The 16,799-nt window shown below is 40.2% G+C and overlaps 1 protein-coding gene across 1 annotated transcript in view; it reads right to left on the bottom strand.

The window, feature by feature from the left end:
* Positions 1-713: 713 nt before the first annotated feature.
* Positions 714-16,799, bottom strand: part of DEUP1 (deuterosome assembly protein 1) — a 104,463-nt gene continuing 88,377 nt past the window's right edge. The window contains 1 exon segment of the mRNA XM_089915872.1: positions 714-1,906. Coding sequence (XP_089771998.1) covers positions 1,730-1,906 — 177 coding nt within the window. The 3' untranslated portion in view covers positions 714-1,729.

Raw genomic sequence — 16,799 nt, 5'->3', positions numbered from 1 at the left:
CCTTTAAATTTTTGCATTGTTTGCATTTGCATTAGGGATATAAAGGTTTTAGAATTTGTTTATGGACTGTCCTTTACCTAAACATACTTTTTCTTCCCATCTTCTAAAGATAACACTGAAAAGTATTCTATTTTCTTTGTGTCCAGGCTAGAAATTACTAAATTTCTAATTAAAGGTATGGTAACGGGTTATTTTCCTCATGTGGGTCATTGTACCCTCTGATGTTTTGCCATGAAACATGGCTTCTGTGGATAGAGCACTGCTCACCACCTGCCTGCTGACAAGACATAATGCTGGGAAGTGGTAAGAGCCAGAGCTGGGAATCAGAGGCTGGCGTTTCTGACTCTTGCTCACCGTGATTCTAGTAAGTTCTTAACAGCTTGATTCCCAGGAACAAGGATACTAGCCTTGCTGACTGCACAGGCTTGTTTTGGGCTGAAATGAATAATGCTCTCTGAAGGCTTTTTGCAAATATCAAGAGCTCTACAAACCCACGTGGTTGTTTCAGCTGAAGTGAACAGGGCTCTGCATTTCCCGTGGCAATGACACTTGTCTAAGGACATTGTGACTTATCTTTCCGTATGTGGAGATTTAGTTTCTTCAAAAAGAAAACTATAAAAACCGTAGGACTTAACCTGGAGTAATGACATGGGGATTTTTCGTAATCTTTATATAAATGTCATTTTTAAAGAAAGAAAAATGGATTATCATGCTTGTGTATCTGGAACTTGAGTTTCCTTGTTCACCACCATGCTATTACTATTCTTTACAGACTTGGCATTTATGTTTTAAGTCCAAAGAATTTCTCATTCTTTAATTGTATTTAAAACAGAGGTATGACAAAGGAGAAGGTAACAACAGCAATACTTTATAGTTTCTTTATCTTATGTCCATGAAGTAATAATTAGTACTAACAGGAAAGCATTAATATTTGGCACATATGTTTTAAGTGTGCAAACAGCACATTCCAGGTCTTTTGTGTTAAAACAGAGAGACAGGGGGCTTCCCTCGTAGCACAGTGGTTGGGAGTCCGCCTGCCAATGCAGGGGACACGGGTTCGTGCCCCGGTCCGGGAAGATCCCACATGCCGCGGAGCGGCTGGGCCCGTGAGCCATGGCCGCTGAGCCTGCGCGTCCGAAGCCTGTGCTCTGCAACGGGAGAGGCCACAACAGTAAGAGGCCCGCGTACCACAAAACAAACAAACAAACAAAAAACAGAGAGACATTACAAAGATGAATGCAGTAACAGTAAGCTGTATCTTTTTTTCCTAAAAGAAATGTTAGGATGTTTACATAGCTATTCATTTCAAAAAATCATTGGGTTTTCAAACCTAGTACAACAGAGCTGCACTTGATCTGTTTGTATTTAGAATATAGTGTATCCCTTTCCCTCATCATGTGTTGTTACAGAGGAAATGGGTTTCAGTATACATGATTCAGGGGGGCAAAAACTGCATATTTAATTCCAAACTATTCCTCAGACTGGAGAAAAAAATCTCTTTTGGAGAAGTCATGTTTATTTTAGAGTAACTGTAGCTGAACAATTTGTTTGTTAATGCAGAAATACAAACAGCTTTATTGAACAAAATACTATTTTCTAGCTGCCTTACAGAAATGATTTACTCAGGAAAACAGAACAAAATCTCTCAGTTTCATGAATCAGCTTTGTAAATATTTTGCCAGAGCTTTTTTCCTTGGGGTGGGCGAAGCAAATAAAAAAGTTTAAAAGCTCATATGTGTCTGTTTTGTTTTAGCTTGGTGTATTTATTAAGAGTAAATTCTGTGTGTCTTTGCAGTTCATCAATATGTGTATTCAGAAGTTTTTCAAGTTCTTTTGCTCGCTTCTCCTCCTCCAGAAAGAAATGCTGTGCAGCCAAAGAAGCGGGGAAGGCTATATCTGGGGGCGACTAAAAAAAGAAAAAGAAAAGTTAGATGAGGAACACAAGGTCTTTTACAAAAAGTTTTCATATTTCTTGGTATGCTTCACCCCTGACAGAACACTGCAACTCTTAATGAAATAATGTGTCTTAAGCTGAACTCTCTACACCAGTGTAATACAGCTGCTGCTAATGAAACCCTTAAGGAACGAAAACAGCAAGTGAAGAGTATAGTCGAGTCGGGCAAAGAAAGCTTATAGAGGAAAGAAACTTAAGGCTGGGCTTCAAGGGGGCTCGCTGCTGCATGGAGGTGGCCAGGTGAGGTGGGATAAAAGCATGATGTATAGTGGAGGCGGGTGCGTAATGCCGGGGCTATCTTGTTTGTCCAAGCGCAGTTGAGAGCACTTCAGTGATGAGTGCCTGCTCCCACCCTTCATGTGGTATGGAAGTGCTCAGTTAACTGTGACCTGTGTAGTGCTTATTTACACACGCACACACATACAATGTGTGGCTGAGGAATAAAGGGCAATGATACCATAATTTTACAGTGTTTCATTCAAAATAATTTGTTCAGTTTAATTAAAAAAAATAAGTTGGGGAAATCTGTACTTTAATTTTTTAGTTCTGCGGCACCCCCCAGACTTTTCTTCAACTTTTGTTTTATGGGAAGAATGGGATTTTTATAAAGCGTTTGGAGAGTCAGCGACCTGTATGCAGGTGAACTCTGTTATAGGGGGATGTAGTTCACAAGTCTGGCCTCTGCCAGAAGTGTAGGGATTGTGGCAGATGACAGTGGAGTACTGCCAGCTTATCCAAGTAGTAGCCCCAACTGTAGCTGCCGTGCCAGGTATCACATCTTTACTGAAGTAGAATGTCACAGTCTTGGGGACATGGTATGCTGCTGTTGATCTGGCAAATGCATTCTTTTTAATACTCAGCAAGGAGGAAGATCAGAAGCAGTTAGCATTCTCATGGGATAGACAGTACACATCCATGTTCTCGCCCCAACATGATGTTTTATGTTAACGATGCTGTCATAATACACTCTCAAGGAGCCTGGACCACCTGGACGTTCCACGGACTGCAGACTATAGGACATGATACAGTAACATGAACATCATGCTAAGCCCTGATGAGCAAGAATTGGCAAGCATGTTGAAGGCTTGGAAAGACACAGGTGCTCCGGAGAGTGAAAGGTAAACCCCAGAAGCAATTCAAGGCTTGACACTTTGTTTGTAGGTGTCTGGTGATATGGAACATGTCAGGACATCCCCTTTTAAGCACAAATTAATGCGCCTTGCATTTCTTATCACTATGAAAGGAGCATAAAGCTTGGTAGGTCTCTTCAGGTTTGGAAGGCAGCATGTTCCACTCTTGGGAGGAATAACCTGACTCATTTATTACGTGGACACAGAGGCAGTTTTGTTTGTTTTTGAGCAGGGCCCAGAGCAAGAAAGGGCTTTGCAGTAAGTTGGGAATGGGGGGAAAAGCAGTCCTGCTAGTTGGGTGAAATGACTTAGCAGCTCTCATAGTAGAAGAATTTCTCATAGAGAAAAGTGCTCTGTGGAGCCTTTGGCAAGGTTTGGCGGGGAGTTGTGTTACAAACCCTTGAGATTCTGCAGCAAGGCCATGCCATCTGCTGCAGAAAACTGTATACTATTTGCAGAACAGTTCCTGTCACGCTAGTGTGCCCCGGTTGAGACAGAGCATCTAAGAAGTAGACAGGATGACTTGATCTAGCTTCTGTCCTTGGCCACTCCAGTGGAAATTATGCATGGGCCGAACAGCACCATCTCCCTTTTACCCAGGTTCATCTAGCTGCTGTTCCTGTTGAATGGCTGATCTGCTTGCAGTAGAGGCCAAAGCTGAGCTTCTGATATGGCACCGTCCCTCAACGACATCAACCAGCCTCTCGGTGGCAATTAGATTACATCAGGTCCCTTACACTTTGGAAAGGGCAATGTGTTATCCTTACCAGAACTGATGTGTATCCTATAATTTGCCTTTCCTGCCTGCAGGGCCTCGGTCAGCACCACTATCCGAGGGCTCATAGAGTAACTGATTTACTGACATGAGATCCTGATTAATAATAAACGAACCTACTTTACAGCAGAGGAGTATGGCAGTGAGGGCATGACCGGGTATCTACTGGTTCTACCACATACAGCATGAAGTGTCTCCAGAGGATGCTAGCCTGATAGGCTTCTTGAAGGCACAGCTGAGGAATTAGCTTGGAAATCATATCCCGTGAGGATGGGGTGCCATTCTTCAGCATATGGTAGAGACTTTAAACCAATGGCTGTTATAGGCTACTGTGTTTGTAACAGTGATCTGGGAACAGAAGGGAGGATGTAGGAATGGCTTCACTCTCTGTTGGCCCTCTTGGAGAATTTGTTCCTTCTGTCTCTGTCTGGTTGGTCTACAGGTCTTTGGTCTCAGAGAAGCAATGCCTCTCACCAAGTGAGACGGTAAGAGTCTCCCTAAACTTAAAGCTTTGGCTGTACCTACTCACTTTGGCCTCCTAATGCTGACAGATCAGAGGCACAGAAAAGAGGTACTATACTGGCGGCAGTAACTGACCCCAAGCATCATGAAGAGGTAAGACTACTACTACATAATGGAAGCAGTGAGGAATATGTTTGGAACTCAGGTAATCCACTGAGGTGGTCTTTTGGTGCTCTCATGCCCAGATTTAACTGTAGATGACAAACCACATCCTGATAAGGGCACGGGAACCAGGGGCTCACCCCACAAGGCAAGCCACCTGGACCAACAGAAGTGCCAGCTGAGGGGGCCGGGAACCTAGAGTGGGTGAAGAGATGATGAGTATCAGTTAAGCCCTTGAGACAGCATCAAGGGCTATAGTTTGCTCTACCAACCCTCCTCTGTAAATTTTCCCAGAAATTATAACCAGCCAGAATCTTGGAGAAGCTATGCCTGAATGGAATGAACAACATGGAAAGCACATGGCTCTGAGTGGTTCAAGAAGTGGACCGCAGTGGATGCCGCTGGTGCTCTACCTGGATCCCTTCACCAGGCTGGTGCACCTATCCTCCAGCTGCTGTGGGTTTTGGCTGCTAACAGCTCAGAGCTGGCCACTTCTCTGGAGATCTGCCTGTGGCTAAACTGGAGCCTCCCGCCTCACCTGGGAAGTTACTCTTCCCCCCTCTTCTCAGAGGCAGTGACTGATTGACACAGGGCCCAAAACACCAGCCAAGAAGATGGCAGAGTAGAAAGGCCCTGAGCTCACCTCCTCTCACAGGCACGGCACATCACAATCACAACTGTCTGCAGAACAACCATCGATGAAAAAGACTGGAACCTTCCAGGAAAGATCTACAGTGAAAGGCATAAAGAAGGAACCACAACAAGACGGGACTTGCGATATAATCAAATCCCATACCCTCCCAGGTGGGCGACTCACAAATGGGAGAATAATTATATTGCAGAGGTTCTCCCACAGGTGTGAGAGTCCTGAGCCCCACCTCAGGCTCCCCAGCCTGGGGTTCCAGCACTGGGAAGAGAAGCCCCCAGAGCATTTGGCTTTGAAGGCCAGCAGGGCTTAACTGCAGGAGCCCCACAAGACTAGGGGAAATAAAGACTTCACTCTTAAAGGGCTCACACAAAACCTCACGTGCACCAGGACCCAGGGCAAAAGTAGTAGTTTGATAAGAGCCTGGGTCAGATCTACCTGCTGACCTTGGAGAGTCTCCTGGAGAGGTAAGGAGTGGCTGTGGCTAACGCTGGGGACAAAGACACTGGTGTCAGACATACCGGGAAACATTCAACTGCATGAACACTCCTGACAACTGACATCTTGGATCATTAGCACCAAGACCAGGCCCCACCCGACAGCCTGCAGGCTCCAGTGCTGGGGTGCTTCAGGCCAAACAACTAAGTGCGCAGGAACACAACCCTACCCATCAGCAGACAGGCTGCCTACAGACTAAAGAACCCACAGCCGCCTGTGGACACACCCCTAGACAGGGCCCAGCCCACCAGAGGGCCAAGACCCAACTCTACCTACCAGTGGGCAGGCACTGGCCCCTCTTGCCAGGAAGCCTGCACAAACCTCTAGATCAGCCTCACCCACCACAGAGCAGACACCAGAAGCAAGAAAACTACAATCCCACAATGCAGGCCTCCTGGGACTAGCTGGGCCCTGGCCCTGCCCAGTAGCAGGCCAACGCAACCTTCCAGACACCTTGGACCCCATAGTCAACTGCCTCCCCCCGCAGTGATCTGAAATGAGCTCTGGGATCCCAGGGCCCTGCAGCCAGACTCTAGGAACCAGCTCTCCCTGCCACTATTCCAGCACTAACCCCAGGATCTGACTTTACCTGCCAGTGAGTTGGCGACAGCCTCAGTCTTTGGGACCCTGATTCCACCCACCAGTGAGCACTAGCCCCAGGGCCCCCTAGGATTCCACAACCAGCTGCCTCGTGACCAGGCCCCACTAAACAGCAGCCAGCAGCAACTGCACAAGGCAGGGCCTGGCAACCAACCAGACTAGGGGCCAACCAAGCCTACCAGACCACCTACATAGCCTGTCATAAGAGGAGGACCCACCCAGCCCTCTTAGGGGGAACCCCTAGAGCATATACCGTGGGTGCACTGCTCGGATGCATAGGATGCCTTCTCCAAGGTCGAGAAACGTTAACTTACCAACCACATACATAAAAATACAAATAGCAACTTAGACAAAATGAGGTGGTAGAGGAGTATGTTCCAGACAAGATAAATCTTTAGAAGAAGAACTAAGTGATATGGAGATAGTCAATCTACCCGAGAAAGAGTTCAGAGTAATGATCATAAAGATGATCAAAGAACTCAGGAGGAGAATGGATGCACAGAGCAAGAAGTTAGAATTTTTTAACTAAGAGTTAGAAAACATAAAGAACAACCAAACAGAGATGAAGAATACAATAACTCAAATGAAAAATACACTAGAAGGAATCAATAATAGAATAAATGATTCAGAAGAATGGATCAGTGAGCTGGAAGACAGAGTAGTAGACATCACTGTTGCCGAACAGAAAAAAGAATGAAAAGAAATGAGGACAGTTAAGAGACCTCTGGGACAACATCAGGTGCACTAATATTCACATTATAGGGGTCCCAGAAGGAGAAGGGAGAGAAAGTGCCCAAGAAAATATCTGAAGAGGTAATAGCTGAAAACCTCCCTAACCTGGGAAAGGAAATAGTTACCTAAGTCCAGGAAATGCAGAGACTCCCATACAGGATTAAGCCACAAAAGAGTACACTAAGACACATAGTAACCAAAATGAAAAAAAGTTAAAGATAAAGAGAGAATACTAAAAGCAGCAAGGGAAAATCAACAAATAACATACAAGGGCATCCCCATAAGGCTATCAGCTTATTTTTCAGCAGAAACTCTGCAGTTCAGAAGGAAGTGGCACAATATATTTAAAATAATGAAAGGGAAAAACCTACAATCAAGAATACTCTACCCAGCAAGGCTCTCATTCAGATTGGATGGAGAGATCAAAAGCTTTATAGACAAACAAAAGCTAAAAGAATTCAGTACCACCAAACCAGCTTTACAACCAATGTTAAAGGAACTTCTCTAGGCAAAAAAGAAAGGCCACAACTAGAAACAAGAAAATTATGGAAGGAAAAACCTCACCAGTAAAGGAAAACATAGGAAATCATCCACACACAAAGCTAGTAGGGAGGTTAAAAGACAAAAGTAGTAAAATTGTCTATATCCACAATAAGCAGTTAAGGGATACACAAAACAATTAGATGTAAAATATGATATCAAAAACAGTAATTGGGCTTCCCTGGTGGTGCAGTAGTTGAGAGTCTCCCTGCCAATGCAGGGGACACGGGTTTGTTCCCCAGTCCGGGAAGATCCCACATGCCACGGAGCGGCTGTGCCCGTGAGCCACGGCCACTGAGCCTGCGCATCTGGAGCCTGTGCTCCGCAACGGGAGAGGCCACAACAGTGAGAGGCCCGCGTACCACAAACAACAACAAAAAACAAACAAACAAACAGTAATCATGAGGGAAGGAGAGTACAAATGCAAGGCATTTAAAATGCATCTGAAATTAAGAGATTAGCAACTTAAAACAATCATGTATATATGTAGACTGCTATACCAAAACCTCATTGTAACTACAAATGAAAAATCTATAATAGATAAACACACAAAAAAGAAAAAGGAATCCAAACATAACACTAAAGATAGTAATCAAATCACAAAAGAAGAGAACGAAGAAAAGGAAAAAAAAAAAAGACCTACAAAAACGATTAACAAAATGGCAATAAGCACATACATATCAATAATTACCTTAAATGTAAATGGATTAAATGCTCCACTAAAATACACACACTGGCTGAATGGATACCAAAGCAAGACCTGTATATTTGCTGCCTACAAATTACCCACTTCGGTTCTAGAGACACATACAGGCTAAAAGTGGGGGGATGGAAAAAGATATTCTATGCAAATGGAAATCAAAAGAAAGCCAGAGTTGCAGTACTTATATCAGACAAAATAGACTTTAAAATAAAGGCTGTTAAAGAGACAAAGATGGACACTACATAATGATCAAAGGATCGATCCAAGAAGAAGATATAACAATTGTCAATATATATGCACCCAACATAGGAGCACCTCAATATATAAGGCAGATGTTAACAGACATAAAAGAAATTTACAGTAATATAGTGGGGGACTTTAACACCCCGCTTACATCAATGGACAGATCATCCAGACAAAATCAATAAGGAAACACAGGTCTTAAATACCACATTAGACCAAATGGACTTAATTGATATTTATAGAGCACTCCACCCAAAAGCAGCAGAATACACATTCTCTTCAAGTGCACATGGAACATTCTCCAGGATAGATCATGTGCTAGGCCACAAAACAAGCCTTGGTAAATTTAAGAAAACTGAAATCAAATCATGCATCTTTTCTGATCACAACGTTATAAGACTAGAAATCAACTACAAGAAAAAGAATTGCAAAAAGCACAAACATGTGGAGGCTAAACAATATGCTACTGAACAACCAATGGATCACTGAAGAAATCAAAGAGGAAATAAAAAAAATACCTAGAGACAAATGAAAAGGAAAGCACAGAGATCCAACACCTCTGGGATGCAGCAATAGCAGTTCTAAGAGGAAAGTTTATAGCAATACAATCCTACCTCAGGAAACAAGAAAGATCCCAAATAAACAACCTAACCTTACACCTAAAGCAACTAGAGAAAGAAGAACAAACAAAGCAAAAAGTTAGTAGAAGGAAAGAAATCATAAAGATCAAAGCAGAAATAAATGAAATAGAGACTAAAAAAATAGAAAAGATCAATTAAATTAAAAGCTGGGTCTTTGAAAAGATAAATAAAATTGATACATTTTTTTAGCCAGACTCATCAAGAAAAAAGAGAGGACCCAAATCTTAGAAATGAAAAAGCAGAAGTTACAATGCAACCAACACAACATAAATACAAAAGATCATAAGAGACTACTATGAGCAACTATGTACCAATAAAATGGACAACCTAGAAATGGACAAATTCTTATAAAGGTATTGATACAATCTCCCAACACTGAGAAATAGAAAATATGAACAGACCAATTACCAGTACTGACATTAAATCAGTAATTTTAAAACTTCCAACAAAAAAAGTCCAGGACCAAATGGCTTCACGGGTGAATTCTATCAAACATTTAGAGAAGAGTTAAGACCTATCCTTTTGAAACTATTCCAAACAACTGCAGAGGAAGGAACACTTCTGAACTCATTCTGTGAGGCCATCACCCTGATACTAAAACCAGAAAAAGATATCACAAAAAAAGAAAATTACAGACCAATATCACTGATGAACATAGAAGCAAAAACTCTCAACAAAATACTAGCAAACAGAATCCAACAACACATTAGAAGGATCAAGTGGGATTTATCCCAGGGATGCAAGGATTCTTCAATATATACAAATCAATCAATGTGATACACCATATTAAGAAATTGAAGGAGAAAAACCATATGATCATCTCAATAGATGCAGTAAAAGCTTTTAATAAAATTCAACATTCATTTATGATAAAAACTCTCCAGAAAGTGGGCATAGAGGGAACATACCTCAATATTAATAAAGGCCATACAGACAAACCCCCAACTAACATCATACTCAATGGTGAAAAGCTGAAAGCATTCCCTCTAAGATCAGGAACAAGATAAGGATGTCCACTCTTGCCACTTTTATTCAACATAGTTTTAGAAGTTCTAGCCACAGCAATCAGAGAAGAAAAAGAAATAAAAGGAATCCAAATTGGAAAGAAGTAAAACTGTCACTGTTTGCAGATGACATGATGCTATACATAGAAAGTCCTAAAGATGCTACCAGAAAACTACTGGAGCTCATCAATGAATTTGGTAAAGTTGTAGGATACAAAATTAATATACAGAAATCTGTTGCAGTTCTATACATTAACAAGAAAATATCAGAAAGAAAATTAAGGAAACAATTCCATTTACCATCGCATCAAAAAGAATAAAATACCTAGGAATAAACCTACATAAGGATGCAAAAGACCTGTACTCCAAAAGCTATAAGACACTAATGAAAGAAATTGAAGACCACACAAACAGATGGAAAGATATACCATGTTCTTGGATTGGAAGAATCAATATTGTTAAAAATGACCATACGACTCATGGCAATCTACAGATTCAATGCAATCCCTATCAAATTACTAGTGGCATTTTCCACAGAACTAGAACAAAGGATTTTTAAATTTGTATGGAAACACAAAAGTCCCCAAATAGCCAAAACAATCTTGAGAAAGAACGGAGCTGGAGGACTCATAATTCCTAACTTCAAACTGTACTACAAAGCTACTGTAATTAAAACAGTATGGTACTAGCACAAAAACAGACACATAAATCAATGGAACAGGACAGAAAGCCCAGAAATAAACCCATGTACTTATGGTCAATTACTCTATGAGAAAGGAGGCAATAATATACGATGGAGAAAAGACCATGTCTTCAATAAGTGGTGCTGGGAAAAGTGGATAGCTACAGGTAAAAGAATGAAATTAGAAGATTCTCTAACACCATATACAAAAATAAACTCAAAATGGTTTAAAGGCCGAAATGTAGGACCAGATACTATAAAACTCCTAGAGGAAAACGTAGGGGAACACTTCATTTCAGGCACCCACTCCCGTGGTCATATTCTTGACATTGTCATCAGTGATAACTGCATTACTTACTATTAAAGATTTTATGCAACCCACCTATTATCCTTCCATCTGACTTAGTCTAGTATTCCCACTTTCTCATATCTTCCATTCTTTTCTAACTCTGCTCATATTCCATATCCATTATGATAACCATTCAGCAACTTGTCCCTCCCTATATCCTGGCTCTATCCTAGGTATTTGGTAAAACCCAGGCCTAATTAAACTGCCTGCACCATGCCTGTACCTGAGCAACTGAATGCTGGGCAGGTGGATGGAGGAGAAATTACATTACTGTAGGGACTGGTTTCACTTGAAATTCATGACCACAAATTCAAATGGTTAGTTAGCACTGCCTGGCCATTCTACTGCACTTCCCTAGTATGTTCACTTTCTCACTCATGGCATTGTGGCCTTGCCTCTTTCTCAGGTGGAAACTCCTTCATCTCTCCACACCACTTGCACCTGGAGCCATATTTTAGGCCATACTCTGTTTCAGAGTCTTCCTTCTATCTACACTGTGGATTCTATTCCTTCTTACCTGCTTAATGACTTCTACAAATGAACCTCATCCCTCCCTGGGTCCCACCCCACCTCTTTCACCATCAAACTTTCCTCCTCTCCTTGAAGATGCCCATTGGACCACTAAATGTTATGGTCTAAGGCTCTGTCTTGGGACAACTTTTCCATTTATACTCTTTTAAGTATTATCAACCAGTCTGATAGATTTAAGTATCAGCCTTATGCTGATTACTCCCATATTTTATTTCCAGCTCTGATCTCTTCCTTGATTACCAGGTTCACATATCTATTGCCTATTTAATATCTCCATTTGAATGTTTAATAAACACTTTAAATTTAAATGTCTAACCTAGAAATCATGATTTTCTCCTCTAACCCTGGCTCCTTCCTAGCCTTCCATGTCAGAGAGTGGCACGAGCATCTACCTGAGGCTCAGGCTGAGATCCTAGGAGTCATCTTTGAGTCCTCTCTTTCCCTCGCTCCCGTAGCCAATCCACTGTCACGTCCGATCTCTCCAAAACATTTCCTGGATCTAACGTGTGGTTCCACCTCCACCGTTCCCAAGCCAGCTGCATCATCCCTTGCTTCGACTACTGAAATAGCCTGGCAATTGTTCTCCCCACTTCTACCTTTGCCCATCTATAATTTATAATTTATTCTTTATTTGGCAGTCAAATGGATCTCTTAAAAATTTTTAAACAGATCATATACTCCCCCACTTGCAACTTTCCCATGGCTTCCCATTGCTTTAAAATAAAATCCAAATTCCTTCCCATGGCCTACAGTCTCTACATACATGGACTTCCCCTGCCTATTTCTCTGTCCCCATTTCATTACATTCTCTCTCTGCCCTTCTAAGCTCCAGACCACCCCCTTCCCTTTTTCTGCTTCTCAAACTTACCAAACTTCTTCCTGCCATACAGATTTGCACCAGTGGTTCCCTCTGCCCGAAGTGCTCTACTTCCAGATCTTTTCAAGGCTGGATCTTTTTTTGTTATTTAGGTCTCATCCTAAACGTCCCCTCCTCAGTAATCATTTTCCTGGCCACTCAACCTAAAGTCATCCCCCATACTCTCATCACTTCCTATCACATCGTCTGCTTTCTTTTCATCATTTTTTATAGCATTTATAACTTTTTGATATTTTCTTACTTGTTCATTTGTTTCTAGTCATTAACTGTTCCCTCTTTTTTGAGATAAAATGCACATAAAATAAGATTAACCATTTCAAAATGAACAATTCAGTGGATTTAGCACATTCACAATGTACTAAAACCACACCTCTATCTAGTTCCAAAATATTTTCATCATCCCAAAAGGAAACTCTATAGCCATTAAGCCACTGCTCCCTAATCCTCCCTCCCCCTTTACTCCTGGTAACCACCAACCTTCATTCTGTTTCTATGTATTTACCTATTCTGGGCATTTTGTATAAATGGAATCATATAATATATGACCTTTTGTGTCTGGCTTCCTTCACGTAGCATAATATTATCCAGGTTCATCCACATTATAGCATATATCAGTACTTTACTCCTTTTTGTGACTGACTAGTATCGCACCATGTATACATACCACTCTTTGTTTATCCATTCACCCACTGATGGAGTTCTCCCCACTTTTCACCAGTCTATAGACTTGTCTGTCTCATCAAAGATGTGTTTAGAACAGAACCTGCCATACAGTGAGTGCTTAATACATGTTTATTTTATCAGTGACTGAGCGAATGATGAACTCTAGTATTTAAGGGACAGGTATAGGAGGGAGAAGCTTGGAAGCAGACTGGGAAAGAGTAACCAGAAAGGCAGTAGGGGAATCAGTGGAGAACAGCATCTTAGAAGTCAGAGAACATAAGAGTATCAAGAGAAAAGGGTTAAGGAAGATGAGTTCTTTAAACTGTGTATTTAATTAACAACTAGGATGTCACTGGTGGTCTGAGTAGGAACAGTATTGGTGTAGAAGTAAAAATGCAGCAGTGGATGGAAATCACTGGACCCAGAACGGTGGGTTGGGCTACGTCTTTCAGGAAATTCTAGGGCCACCATCACATCTTAAGTTCCCTGTGCCCAGACCTACAACAGTAGAGAATTTTCTTTCCTGGTTGACTCTGTAGTTATGAACTCCTCAAAGGAATAATGTAGAATTTTAGAGGTGGAAAGAAACCCCGTGTTAAGTTATACAATACTCTTGAATGCTTTTTGTGCCTGCTAGTGCCAGGCACTGTTTTAGGTGTTGGGGTTAAAACAGTAAACAAAAATAGAAAAAAAAATCCTATTTTAATGCAGCTTAAGTTCTAGAAGAGGGAGGCAAACAAACAAAATATCTTATGGTAAAGTGCTATGGAGAAACAAAAAATAGGATGAGGGGACAGGGAGTCTACAAGGGAGGTGCTACTGTAGGGTAGCTGTGCAGGTGTTTCTGATGAGGTGATATTTGAGCAGAGACAAATCATCCTAAAATCATCTGATATTAGAACAATGAAGGATTTAGCAGTTTATCCCTTTTTTTTCTCTTGCTGGACTGGAGTATGTGCTTACTTTGGAGTACTTAAAGATCAAAGTTTTGTTGATCAAAATTTGCTAAGTCCCCTTAGATGTTCCCTTAGCTTAAATGAGGAAATTTATTTACTTTACTTTATTGTTATGGAATTTTATTCTGTTCAAATAATTTTGGCATTTTATGTTGAGATGAAACAAAAGAGCATTTCAGGGCTATAGAGATCTCTAAAACATCCAAAGTTAATGGATTTACGTCTTCTTCTTCCACAATAGCTTAAATCTTACTACCAGTCTCTCCCAAAGAAGGTGATAGATTCCAGAAAAGCAGAAAAGTACTCATGGGATGCCTAACCAGTTTAAACATTTTCTGGGTTTTTTTGTTATTGTTTGTTTTTATAATTTGTATCTAATAGTGGTATATCATGGAGAGGCACTGAAAAATTACATAATACACTTTGAATATAAGCAAAGGTAACTGCTAAGAGTACTACTAGTTTCTGAGGTGAAAAACCTACATATCTTTTAAAAATATGTGATTATGTTCAGTAAATCAAATCACAAGGTAGAAAATTTCAGCAAAGAACTGGAAACTAAAAAGAAAAATCAAATGAAAATCCAAGAACAGAAAAATAATAAAACTGAAATTAACCTACATGAGGCCACTTCCTCAAGCCTGGGAGAGGTCAAGGCTGGGAGAGGTGGCTCTTTATCTTATGCAGAGAAACCAACACAGAGAGTCAGGGAAAACGAAGAACAAAGGAATATGAAATTTAAAACCCTTCCCACCTGTTTTATGAGGTCGGCAAAATATGATACCAATGCTTGACAAAGACAACAAAGAAACATTACAGACTAATTTTTCTCATGAACATAAAGCAAAAATTCTAAACCAATATGAACAGACCAAAGCCAGTAATCAAGTGTGTTTATTCTAAGAATTCAAAGATGGGTTAACAATCTAACGTCAAGAAAAAAACACCACATTAACAGAGCAAAGGAGAAATTATATGGTCATTTCAATAGCAGTGGAAAAAGCATTTGATAAATTCAATATCAACTCGTGAAAACAAATTTAGCAACCTAGGAATAAAAGGAACCTTCTTAATCTTTTAAAAGGAACCTACAAAATATATATAGCAAATATTATGTACAATGATGACATATTGAATGCTTTCCCTTTGCAATTGAAAATAAGAGAAAGATGCTGGCAATACCACTTTTACTACTGAACATTTACTAGAGGTCCTAGTGTACAATAAGGCAAGAAGAAGAAAAGAAAGGGTATAAAGATTTGAAAGTAGGAAGTCTAACTATCATTTTGATTCTGAATATAGAAAATTCAAAGAATCTACAGAACTGGAAAACATGTATAAATTCAATTGAATATTTCCATGGGAAAAGGGACTGAGGTCATACCTTGCACTACATGCAAAAAATTAATTCCAGGTGTATACTTAAGTAAAAAATAAAGAGTCAAAGCTTCCAGAAGATAACATAGGATAATATCTTTTATAACTTTGGGACAGGCAAAAGCTTTAAATAGGACACCAAAAATATGAAGCATAAAGGAAAAGATTCATAAGTACGAATGTATTAAAACTAGGAACTTCTGGTTATCAAAACATTCCATTAAGGGAAGAGGCAAGCAAGAGTGGGAGAAGATACCTGCAATACATATACTCAAGAAAGGGCTTATATCTAGAATATACCAAGAACTCCTATAAATCAAGAAGAATAAAGAGAATCCAATAGAAAATTAGGCAAGAAAATCAAACAGATACTTTACAAAGGAGGATATCAAAATAGCCAATAAATTTATGAAAAGGTGCTCACCTCATTAGTCACCAGGAAACAAGAATTAAAATCACAATAAGATGTTGCTACACACTGACCATAAAAGTTAAAATTAAGACCAATAACACCAACTGTTAGAATATAGAAAAGGAGAATACTCACACACTACTTGTAGGGATATGAACTGACTCAAACAGTTAGGAAAACAGCTTGACAGTACCTGCTAAAGCTGACCTTATGCATATTCTATAACCTAGCAATTCCACTCTTAGATATAGATCCAATGGAAATATGTACACATGTGCACCAAAGGACACTTGCAAGAATGTTTTTAGAAGCAGTATTTGTAATTGCCCCAAACAGCAATAATTCAAATATCTGTCAATAGTAGAATGGATAAATTGTATCAGTATCATTATATAACACTATCATTATATATAGTATTTATATACAATGTAATACTATAGAGAAACAAAAAGGGATAAACTACAGCCAACAATATGGATGATGACTCTCATCAAACAATGTTGAAACACTGTTGAGCAAGGGAAGCTATACAAAAGAACACATATAGTGTAATACCATTTATATAAAATTTACAAATGGCCACAACTAATTTACGATGTTAAAGGTCAAGACAGTGGTTATCTTGAGAGCGAGTCAGAGTGACTGGAAGGGCACAGAAGGGAGCTCTGGAGTACAACTAATGCTCTTTTTATTACGTGGGTGGTAGTTACACTGCTGTGTTCCCTTTTCAATAATTCATCAAGCTGTCCAGTTCTGATTTGCACATGTTTCTGTATGTATGTCAGAGTCAACAAAAGTTTTTTTTTTTTTTTTTTAAAAAAAAAAACAGGGGACTTCCCTGGTGGCACAGTGGTTAAGACTC

This window comes from Delphinapterus leucas, chromosome 7, assembly GCF_059928025.1.
Source record: "Delphinapterus leucas isolate spDelLeu-1000000601 "Yukka" chromosome 7, BTC_Dleu_Yukka2, whole genome shotgun sequence".
Classification (NCBI taxonomy): domain Eukaryota; kingdom Metazoa; phylum Chordata; class Mammalia; order Artiodactyla; family Monodontidae; genus Delphinapterus; species Delphinapterus leucas.
The sequence above is the reverse complement of the archived record's forward strand: the minus strand, read 5'-3'. Positions and strand labels throughout refer to the sequence as shown.